This window comes from Brachycentrus maculatus, unplaced genomic scaffold (assembly GCF_059751285.1).
Source record: "Brachycentrus maculatus isolate JH-2025_06_01 unplaced genomic scaffold, ASM5975128v1 h1tg000559l, whole genome shotgun sequence".
NCBI classification, from domain to species: Eukaryota; Metazoa; Arthropoda; class Insecta; order Trichoptera; family Brachycentridae; genus Brachycentrus; species Brachycentrus maculatus.
The window spans coordinates 1,132,375-1,144,519 of record NW_028281302.1 but is presented as its reverse complement, the minus strand read 5'-3'; the positions used below and the strand labels follow the sequence as shown (position 1 = coordinate 1,144,519).

Here is a 12,145-nt window from a genome sequence, read left to right as displayed (position 1 = left end):
CATCATATTTATGCAAGTTTCAAGTTTTGAGAGTTTCAAGTACTCGGGAGTGTACATAATGGAAACAACAGTACAGGTGTGTAAAAACTATCAATGCCTTAAGATAATAAAATTTCAAGCGAATTGTACCTATCCGGGGTCGTAGAAACCGCAAAGGCTCTGTAGCTCACGGCTAAGATTCCATCTGACCACTCGTGAGAAACTGCATCAAACTGGCCATATAGTTGTCCCATTGTAATTGATTTTGGATTTATTATGGTGTACTGAACTCTGTTTTCATCCATTAAACCCTTTAAAAAAATAAACATACCATTATGAGACAAATAGCAACACAACACAATTCCATTATTAATAATAATAATTGTTTATTTTGGCATGAATAAGCGGTGAGCACAATACTTAGTCGCGCCATATTTTGTTTATAAAACATAGTGTAATAAGTAGGTACGATAATATAATGAAAATATAAGAGAAACGAAAAACATTAATTAAAGAAATATAATAAAAAAATTAAATAAACAGGCAAGAAATAAATGCATCGAGAAATAAGAAAATACAAACCAACAAAATACTCAAAATCATAGTGTTATTAATAATTAATATCAGAGAGATGATATAAGAAAGTCAGCTCGCTGATGTTTGCTATTCCAATACTGAACTCCAATGCTGCCACATGCCAGCCCCCATCTGCCTCCACAAGCAGTTTTACGGTGAGGTTGGAGCTCTTCGTCAGCCTCTTCGGAAGCCTGCCACTGTATGGCTTATTAAACCATCCCAGTGCGGTAGGAGTGCTGAACAAACTATCTTCAAAGCAAATTATCAAAGTTACTATCTTACCCTCTCGCTGACAAGGGCCAGGGCTTCGGCCAAGGCTTGGTACGTGCAAGTCTTCCCCGAGAACGGAAAACCAACAATCATCAAACCGTGCCTGACTAGCAACATTTCATACACCTGAAGGGCCTTCTCGACCATGAACGGTGTACTCTGCAGGTTCAAGGCTTTGCAAGCGTCGTGGAAGCATTCCACCAAGTTTGGAAGACCGGGCTGAGGCATAAGAAGTCCAGGGAACAGATCCGATATAATACCCTAAAATTTATTCAAAGATTTATGATCAAGTACTACTGTATTATCTGGCTTGTTGTTTTAACATATTATTTGCTTGTAAAATACGCTTAAAAGCGTATTTTACAAGCAAACAATATGCATATAAACGCATATAAGTGTATCCAGCTCTCTACCAGTAACAAACTGTTACTGATAGAGAGCGGAAGATACTTATATGCGTTCTATTTGCTTACTTAGAGCGCAAGATATGCCAAAATACAATGTACAGATTGCAATTGGGTTTGCGGTTACTTGCGATTAGGTCACTTGTGGTTTGTATAAGACCCTTATTAGTATACTAATAAAGGTGAGGGTTGATGAAAAAACCGCCCGACAACAATGTGTCAATATAGTACATATTTGGATCATTGTAAAATTATAGATTATTAAAGTTTTTTAGTCTTCACATGCAATCTTTATTCATACAAAAAATAGTTATTATATAGTAATAGTTATTATGTTTATGTAACATATGTACCATGAATAATGGGACGTCTTGATTAAGGAATTTGGGTAAATTGACATCTTTTATAGACCGCAACACGATCATGTCTTCCATTTCATCTGGATAACGAAGTTTCAAGGCTGCGGCTGCTCTTAGCACGGATTTTACCGCTCGCATTCCTTGAAAGAAAAAGTAAAAAGTAATTTTATTCCATCATCTTTTTTGTACAGTGTTAATTTAATTTTTGTCAATTAAAAAATAATCATAATACTAAACTAATTACCATAATCGTAATGGGATTGTGATGACAATTGCTCCGAACATAGTCGATATGTGGCCACGATTTTAACAGCCAATGGTTTGGCATTGAGGTATCCGGATGCGTATAGTTCAATTTCAGAAATCAGCACATAATCTGGGACCATCATGGCCACCGACCTGAACAGCGCCTTAAAAGTAAAATAAAGTTAAATATTCAGGGGTTAAAAACGTAATGCTTTTGAAAATAATGTGTGCCTACAATAGGATTTTTATACTTTTTACTAGTTTGTTGGTCAACTATGATATCCATCCATAAATATTCCACGTACTGAAAGTGACTTTATGTGATTATAAAACAATTTTCTATCATCCCTTTGATTATATATTTATATAAATTATTGTTTTTGTTATTATTGTAATTATTGTTTTTTATTGTGGAATATTGCAGAATTTGTACCATTTTCATGTTTGTTTTTGTAGAATGCCTCATAACTTTGTTCCATATCTTCAAATGTATTCAACCAACGAAGAGTAAATAATCTTTAGAGACGGTTTAGGTAGGATTAAGGACAACTTATTAAAAGTACAAATTTATAAAAAGGACATCTTATAAGATGTAAAAACGAGCTTGAAAATTTTTGTAAGTTTGTCACCCTCTACTGATAATTTATTAGAGCTTTTCTTGGCCTAGTCTAGTAAAGTAATCAGGTTTAAATATATAGAAAAGAATAGTAAATATCTTTTAAAATGTGTTTTTCAATATTTACCTTTAGATTGTCAGGCAACTCCGATCGTCCGGCATACCCCGGATTCATGGTGATGAATACGGCGCAAGTTTTGTCAAGTTTCAAGAGCGTTCCTTCGAACACCAACTCTGTGGAGCCAGAAGACAAGCCCCTCTGAATGCTCATGATTTGTTGGGCTACCACGGAAAGGACCTCCAGATCGATCCGGTTGAATTCGTCAAAGCATGACCACGCCCCGCAAGACGCCAATCCCTAAACCAGTCAGAAAAATCACAATAGCATCAAGGATTTATCATCTGACCCTTATCCGCACACAATGGTGCATAGGGCACTGCATCAGCTCGAGGCAATGTGATTTGACTGTTGAATATATGAAGGGAATATACAATTTCAATTTCAATTTATTTATTTATTTCATAGATACATATTTGTTTCAAAGATACTTTTTTTTTTTACTATATGTATTACGACTCTTTACGCCTGTGTTGAGCCGAAATACTTACATGTTAATACAATTTTTTATTTTATTATTAATTGTTTTTTCAATTATTAGGTTTTTTACATTACATACAATAGATACAATAACAATTTTCAGTATAAAAGGTTTTACAATAAAATAATTACACCTGGACTTTAATTAATTCACTTTCTACCTTATCCCCTCCAACAAGAAGCAACCATCGACGGATACTGTTATTAAAGACATGATCACTACAGGAATTCTTAACAGTTACGGGCAGCAAATCAAATATCTTTACAAAATACAATCTTTATAAATAATAATGAAAAAGTTTGTTTTTTCAAAATCTTAAACCTTCTAAAATTGTTCACCGATTGCTTTAATATTTTTTCGTAACGTTGCATTCGAATATGGGCACGTTTTTATACACCTGTGACGGGTAAAAATATGTCTTTTTTTTTAAACAATTTCATTTACCACAGTGGCAGCGCCATCTGTTGAACAAAAAATTAATAAAAATGCACGCAATACTAAACATTCATCATAGCAGACAGCGTGCTTATTGACAGTTGTTCAAATATTGTTTACCCACAAGCAATGTGAAGTCAAACATCTTTGAAGTGTGTTCTTTCTCTTTTCTTCTTTTTTACGAAACTGGCGTCGCGAATTCAATTCTCGCTAATTGCAACAAAAAAAATCAAGCAAGATTTCTATGAAATTGGTCTGGGTGTTTGTGATTAATGTTTTTCATTTACATTCCCTATCCTTACTGTCCTACCTGCAGACAAGCCTCAATAGAGGATTTGCGGATAATTCCCTAAAAAATAAAGAAAAGTGTGTCAACTCACCTTAAAGAATTTTCCAAGGGCAATATAATCCAATCCGTCAGAGCAATTGAATACGACACATTGCTTAGCGACAGCTTTTGCCAAATCCTTTGTAGTTTCCGTTTTCCCTGTTCCAGCCGGACCTTCAGGAGCACCACCTCAAAAACGCAAATTCAAATAACGTCTTAACAGATTTTAAATGTAAACAAATAGGCCTGAAAATTACACATATTTCTAAAACATACACGTTGCAAAGTGTGCAAAGACGTGCCATTAACAGTAAAATAACAAATACTAAACTGAAAAAAAAAATCCACCATGCTGCTTTCGCAGGGGTAGGTAGAGAGAATAGAACACCACACCACTCTGCCTTGGCAAACAATCTTCTCCCGCCGATTATTCTGACTCCTGACCTGACCACTTTCAAGTATTTGAAATACTGATCACGCCAAGTAACGACTTCAACAATTTAAAAAAAAAATAGAATTTTTTTACAAAAAATTTATAAATTTGTACCTAAATTCAAATGGAGCGCCCCAAACAGTGTTCTGAAGCATCGATCGGTCAGCGGGGTCACTACCAGTCTTGCGGTATTTCCCAAATATTCATACCCGTACATCAGCTGGGAGTTAATCATTCTCGTTGCTATCTGCATCGTGCCATCTTCTTGCAGCTTCAAAATAAGTCATCGTTGAAAATATGCAATAACGATTATAAAAATTATAATAATATTGGAAAATTTATATAGCACAGATTTCATAAGAAATCACCTCAAGGATGCTTTAAAATTTACAGACATTTTAACATTTAAAACAACATACTTATGTAGGAAACACATGTCAAAAATTGGACTGCATGACTCCCCAATCTGCAGATTTTGTATGGAGGATAACGAAACACTAATCCACATTATTTATGTGATGCACCCGCTCGCAAGCTAAGTCACATCCTTGAAGGACCACTTGACTCAGAAAAGGTGAAGCTCTTACTACCAAGACAGGTCATGAGCTACATGACTCACGTAGGTCTTGAGAGTGAGCTATGATACAGAGGGAGGTCCTAAACCGTCCTGACCGGAGCATTTCGTCGTAACGTAATACGTTAGAATGCGAGCATTCAGGCAGTCAGTACACCGAGCCGAGCGCTCCATCCATAGTTTCGGATGCTCGGTGATGCTCGCCGCAAGCGATGTTACGACGAAATGCTCCAGTCAGTCTCCACCTTAATATAGTCATAGTGACATAACGGATGCAAAATCCCTTGACCTCATAATAAAAAATAAAAATCAAAACATATGTAACAAGATAGAAAAATTGAAGTCCTTTAAATGTTTGGTAGAAAAGAGAACAATTAACAAATGTTCCTCGTCATTACGGATGGTCAACTGCGGATGGCGGGGATGATTGATTAAGATAAACTTATAAATACATTAAGCAGAAAAAATTACCTCCCAGTAGTAGCGAATTTGACATAACCAGTTGAAGTCATTTTCAAACTGAACATCCAGCTCTATAAGCTCTGATAACACATCTCTCGCGTGGACATCCAGTACGACAAGTGCACCTTAAAGTTGGAAAATATTTCAATTATTTACACAAAACTTAAAATAGCAAACAAAGTCTTACCATATTTTACGGACTATAAGGTGCACTTTTTTTTTTTTAAATTGCCATCAAAATACGGGTGTGTCTTATACTCAATAGTAATTTAACAATCTTCAGTGTTTGATTTAAAATTCTAGCCAATCATAAAAATGTCCATATCGTAGTCGTACAGGAGAAAGTGACCAACTTATAAAACATAAAATGTTCAGGAGGGCCATTTAAGTCACTTTTGCTTGGCGAGAAAATAAACATCAACGTAGTCATTTTCAACAAGTCAACATATTATACTTCAAAGTTTAAAATCCTTTGGGATTTTTTTCAGGGCAACATTAAGCTAGTAAGGTATGAAGTAGTCAATGATCACGTTTTTGTAAAAAAATGCACTTGGTTACTTTTCTGTATGACTACGATATATTAAATGCCGCGGGAAACCTATCACTATCTGGCAACATTGCAGTGAAGGGAAACGTACAGCAAAAAATTTAGTCTGCCACACAACACCACACATGCATTTGTTTTTATACTATAATTATGTAATGCAATGTTTTCTGAGGCGAACATCTCCCCATTAATATTGATAAGGATTCCACAAGAACCCTAAAATTCCGTGGTTACAACATTTTGGCGCCGATTCAACACAAAATCTATGATTTTCAGAGATTATAAAGAGAAAAAAATCAGTTTGTCTTTGAAATCTAATAATAAAATTGGTAAATATGTTTATTTTTATTTTAAAAAATCTTAAAAATTAACACACTATGGACGGGAAAGGTATTTCTACCTTCGGTCCATTGATGCTTAAGGACGGGAAGGGTATTTTTACCTTCTGCGGTGGCCTTATTTCAAAGTTACAAAAGAAAGAATGATATATTTAATGTTTTTATGTTAATATTATGTATCAATCTCTTTGTTAAGGTCTTAACTAAATGAACATAATTATGAAATCCAGTCACCAGTGGTCTGCAAGCGTAAAAAACACCCGTCCGAAATGCATTAAGATGCGTCTCATAGTCTGTAAAATATGTTATCAATATAAATAAACAGTAGATTACCAAGAGTTATGCGATTCTGTAAGCTCAACTCGCCTCTGACCAAATTCACAATTTTAGATATTTGAACATTGCACTTCAATAAATAGTTTTGCATGGCTTTGTTACTTTCTAAAATTGCCTCCGTGACTTCTGATGTCCAGAAAGTCATTGCTATGCATTGTACCTGTAAATAGAGAATTTCATCCAAGTTGTTAATGTGTGAATTAGTGTCTTCTTCTTCTTACTGTGCTACTCCACGTTGAAGGTTAGCAGTCAATCATCGAGTATTTGAGATGACCTCATTTAACACTCTCTTGGCTTGAACAAATATTTTTAAAAAATCATGTTTTATGTATAAACATAGAAGAATTAGAAGTTTCCAGGATTTCAATGAACATGAGTTGGAAAATTTCAGTGTCATAAATATCATGGTAAACCGAAATATGTGAGCATATACATATATCAGTATTCAAGCTAATACTTACAGCCTGACCGGCCCATACTAACACCCATTCTTCACGCTTGTTTACAATGTAAGCATCGTAAGATAGTGCGACTGCATTGTGTACTGATTTTTTCATTGCCCCTTCCAATTCAAGCAACCATTTTTCAACCTACAAAGAACATGAAAATATCCTTTATTTGACTTGCTAATGATGTAAAGGCAGCTAGAATAAATTGAATGTAACAACTTTAGTTTATTTTATTTTTGTTCATATTTTTATTTATTTACCTGGCCCCTAGCCAAAATAGTGTTTACTGTTATGATCAACGGGACAATTTCTCCTTCTGATGACTTCATATGTGTAATAAGAAGCTCTTCGGTAAAGGTAAGTCGGGCGATCCCCTCGAAGCATTTCTTCAAATGAGGCTGTACGCTGTCAAATAGATTATACTGTTAAGTAGATATGTTTTTTATATATTAAAGGTGTCTCAACTTAAAGCGAAGCATGTATTGCTTTTATTGTCATTTTAATATTTTTATTTTTATTTATTTATTGGTGCATACGCCTGGAAGGCCTTTACACATAGAAAATTATATAGTACAGCAATATAGTTGAACGTAAGTACATGACACAATAAAAATAATAAACATAGCATAACAATATTAATACAAATAAGTGTAGGATAAAGAAGAAAGAAAAAAAAGAGTCACTCAAAGCTATTGCCAGAAAATTACATTTACATGTCGCTCAAATTTAGGGCATCAAACACTGTTGTTTGAAATGAGTGAAACGAGTGCTAAGTATATCTATGTGACCTATAATACCATTTGCGAGAAGTTGCATTCCACGCATGGGTAGATGTAAGGAGTAATTTGTTTTGGTTTTACAACAATATGAGAGAAGATGGATGTCTTGCCATTCCACATCTTACAACTTGGCATTTTGCTGGCTTAAAGGATAACGGATTAAGGAATTCGACAAAAGTGCATATATACATCTTTCAAAAAGGAATGCAATATGGATGTTCACTAATAGGCAGAAGGGTGAACATTACACATGTACCAAATTATCTAGTTGTAACCTCCGGAATTATCAGACATCCATCTACTTTCGTATTTAAAAAAAAGATAACTACTTGGTCTTAAATTGAGACACCTATAAATAATAAATATCATCCGTAAGGTGTGAATAATTCCAAGTTCAAAATAGTAAATAATAAAATAAAAAAATTGGGCATAGTATATTCTGGAATCAGGTAAAACTAATGGCTAGTCTAAGTTAGTGTAGTCTAAGTTTTCTTTTTTTCTCTTTTTTAAAGAAAATCAAATTATACCAAGAAATGTATTGAAACAAATATTTTTAGGTGTTATTTTTAAAGTTTGTTAAAGAATATGAAAGGGCATAAAATATCATGAGCAAAATTCATGTGAAATAATTTGAGACAAATATATAATGAGGAACCATTCCCTGTTAATACTAGTCCCATAGTTAGTTACATAAACTGCTGATTTTCACAGATAGGCACTGCAAATATATTGCAAACGGGACGCAAGTAACATTGCCCATTCGTGATCAGTCATAATTTGTAACTTATTTATATTTACCGTGTTGGATCCTTTGTCTCGGATAAAATTTCAAGCAGCTCATCATTCGACAAGAAGAAGAATCTAGAATAATTGAATTTTCACATTAGTGTTATGTAGAAACAAGTTTAAATATTGACATGTCCAATATCCAAGATTTAAATTGATTTAAACATAAAATAAATCCCAATTTTGTCAATCTTTGAAAAGCCAACATTTCATGATCGTTTAAAATGTATATGTATCTTGATATGGATCAAAAACAATAATGGAAGATGTAAATATTTTCATTGCCCCAGAAACCACCGTGAGATCTGTCAGAATTAGATTGTGTAAATATTATAATACGGAGGATTTAAAATAAATTTAAGAAATACCTGGGAAAGTAGAGTCGTTTCTTTTCTAGATATGCATTCAAGCCATACTGAATGACCTCTAGTAAACTATTGCATTTCTTCAGTCGTTCCAGCATCTTTTCGATTTCAATCACATCGAGTACTCTCGGTTCTGCGAATACAACCTTCATAATTTCTCTCCAAACCTGGAATAGAAAAAAACAAATTACAATGCAACGTAAATAATCATTTACATACTATGCGTCCTTTAATTTTTCAAATTATGACCTTGTCGACGGCACTGAATTTCCTGCCTTCTTCCGGCATTTGCTGCTGAATATCTGGAGAAGAGAATATGGGCTCGAGGTACATCCAAGTCAGTTGTACCCGAAGCCACTCGTCCATTATCTCTTGAAGAAGTTGCAACTTTGATTCCCAAGCTCTAAACAATTTAGACAGAAAATCATGTTTAGATAATGTAAATTACATATACATATCATAATATAACATTCCAACATATTTAGACAATTTAATATCATAATTTAACCAATATTTTTGGATGATGTAATATCGTAATATAGCATTCCAATATGTTTAGACAATGTAATACGAAGACGACAGAAGCATGTTGTGTGGGTGGTTTGCGAACTCTTGAGCCAGAGTTTCTCGGTTCGAACCCACTCTACCACAGTTTGATACCTATTTCTAATAATGAGCCTTAAGCGGCTCACAGAAACAGTATGAAATTAAAGTATTTTTTGAAACACAAAAATATCTCTCTTTTTACTAAAAATTTCAATATTTTTAGTTAATCTAATATCATAATATAACATTCCAATCATTTTAGATGATGTAATATCATAGTACAACATTCCAATATTTTTAACAAATAATAACAATTCCGTGTCCGCCTCCGTAGTGTAATGGTCAGCAAGCTCGGCTACCGTTCTGGAGGTCCCGGGTTCGATTCCCGAGGGGGGTAAAATAAATATAAGTGATTTTTTCACTGTCATATTTATTCAATATTACCCTGGACTGGTACCTGAAGCGGAGGGCTGATCACCTTTCCTTCATGTGTAAACGATCAAGATAACACTGCGTTTATATGACGCAGTGCCCTATGCACCATTGGGGTGCGGATAAGGGTTTTATTATTATAACATTAGGGCTACTTCTGTTGAAAATTTAACTCCAAGGGAAAACTTGTAAATAAATTCATTAACTATCTTTAGATTGATTATGAGCAGAGCCTACAGAAATAGTACTATTTTTTTTTAAATATTAAATAAGTAATACTTACGTAATGATTTTCTCAAATGGTTTAATGTAAGGCGAGTTCTTCATCGTTTGTGTTTTCACAATGTGATCATCAAGGAGTAACTGAATGTCATCTACACCGGATAAAATATATGTTCCAGAATCCCTTTAAACAAATAAACATTCATTAAGTCAAGTCAATAATACTTTCAAATTATATACTTTTATGTTCATTCAGATGCTGATTGCTTCTTTGACATTACAGAGGCATTCAACACACAGTGGCATAATTTTTGAAATAGTTAAATAATGCTTCACAATATTTTGTGTGTCCAAATGTTGGGTCACAAATTCTAGATTTGCCCCACTGTGGATTTGTTTATATCAAGATTTATATTGATATCAATAAAGATGGCAAAAGAATGCAAACCTAAGGTAAGTATTATTCATCAAATTGAGAAAGGCATGTTGAGAATTGTTTGGACGTGTGGAACAAATGTGTAAAGAAAGAATGGTAAAACAAATTTGGGAAGCGAATGCGGTTAGTAATAAAAGCAAGAGGAAGACCGAGGAAAATTTTATTAAATCATTAATTAAAGGCATAATACAGTACTTGAAGGTGAGTATATATGAGGAGATGCATGAATGTGGAAGAGGCGAAGATTATTTGCGCTGACAGATTGGTGTGGCATTCTATTTTCTCTGCCTACCCCTGTGGCGAAGCGGCGTGATAGTTAGTTAGTTAGTTTTATTTAAATATATATATATGAGGCTAATATTAGTACCCTGCGTATCCCGCTGAATTTTTTTTTTTTTTTAAATTAAAATTTTTTTACCTGTACGGTAAAATTTCAAATGCTAAATCGGCCCATTCATTCATCATTTTGTCCAAATTCTTTTCCAAGCTGTTTTCTTTGGTAGCTGCTTCCGAAATTGATTCAAATTTGGAGATGTAGTCGCCCAATCCATAGTCTATGATTTTCTCCAGTGTCAAATCATCATCAACGGTTATTGGGAACCCTACAATCTCCGATACTCGTTCCCAATGCCTGGCCTTCATTCCAGGGTTTCCGAGGGTATTTATGATGGGCATGTGCTCACGGAACTCTTCAATTTTTATTCTAAAAATAGTAAAGTTCATAAGTATACATAAAAATGGCAGTGGGCGTTTGTCCACTACACGGGATTTCACGGTCCGGCAGTCCGTTTTTGAAAAATGAAAGCGACTATGACAGTTTAGCGTGATCAAATTTATGCGCAACGTGTTCACGCACCGATCAAGAGCTCCGATCCAAAGAAAGATGGACAAAAGCACAAGCCAATCCAAGCCGATCGTCGTTTTCAAACGCTAACTGACGTGCCGGATGGTAAAATTCCGTGTAGTGGACAAACGCCCAGTGTGTATATCCTTTGCTAATTTACACCCTATAGTATATAAGGCACTGCATTATGTCACAATTTTACAATATTATTTTGATTGTTAGTTTCCTAAGTAAATTACTTCGGTACACAAATCGCCTTGGTTGGTTCTGATTTTAAGTGTATTATTATCTTTTTCATTATCCTTATTTAATTTTTTCTAATATAACTAGTATATAGAGAAACAGATAATCCAAAGATTGATCAGAGTGAGAAAAAAAAATAAAGAGAGGCATATAGAAAATTTAATAAAGTTAGTGTGTCATAATTACAATATCTTCATCCTTAACCTTTTCCACTCTGACCATTTTTTCTCATAAACTAATCAGCTACTCTGATCAAAAAAATGCAACGTTTTTCTACCATTAAAATAAATATTTTGGTTCCCTAATTTTGGGACACTCTGTCTGGCAATTCGTATGACCATATTAATTAAGATTAACTGTATTATCTGAAATATTTTTTGGTAGAATATACTTGGGTGATAGAGAAATCAGTGATTAAAGCTATACCTGCGCCGGGCCAGACATTGTGGCCCACGGAGCTGCCTACTAGAATCATACGGGCCAGAATGTCTGGCCCACAGAGTGGTAAGAGTTAAATATAATCTCATAACGATAGTGAAGG

General features: G+C 34.3%; 1 protein-coding gene across 1 annotated transcript in view; it reads right to left on the bottom strand.

Annotated features, from left to right (window-relative positions):
* Positions 1-12,145, bottom strand: part of Dhc36C (Dynein heavy chain at 36C) — a 66,849-nt gene that overhangs the window by 43,991 nt on the left and 10,713 nt on the right. Inside the window, exons 15-30 of the mRNA XM_088273180.1 lie at positions 10,936-11,220; positions 10,143-10,265; positions 9,131-9,284; positions 8,885-9,048; positions 8,529-8,591; positions 7,212-7,356; positions 6,964-7,092; positions 6,500-6,662; positions 5,291-5,406; positions 4,360-4,516; positions 3,865-4,001; positions 2,578-2,808; positions 1,833-1,998; positions 1,583-1,728; positions 838-1,086; positions 130-290 (exon numbers count right to left, since the gene is read on the bottom strand). Of these exons, the coding sequence (XP_088129306.1) occupies positions 130-290; positions 838-1,086; positions 1,583-1,728; positions 1,833-1,998; positions 2,578-2,808; positions 3,865-4,001; positions 4,360-4,516; positions 5,291-5,406; positions 6,500-6,662; positions 6,964-7,092; positions 7,212-7,356; positions 8,529-8,591; positions 8,885-9,048; positions 9,131-9,284; positions 10,143-10,265; positions 10,936-11,220 (2,589 nt within the window). The remainder of the gene's footprint in view (positions 1-129; positions 291-837; positions 1,087-1,582; positions 1,729-1,832; positions 1,999-2,577; positions 2,809-3,864; positions 4,002-4,359; positions 4,517-5,290; positions 5,407-6,499; positions 6,663-6,963; positions 7,093-7,211; positions 7,357-8,528; positions 8,592-8,884; positions 9,049-9,130; positions 9,285-10,142; positions 10,266-10,935; positions 11,221-12,145) is intronic.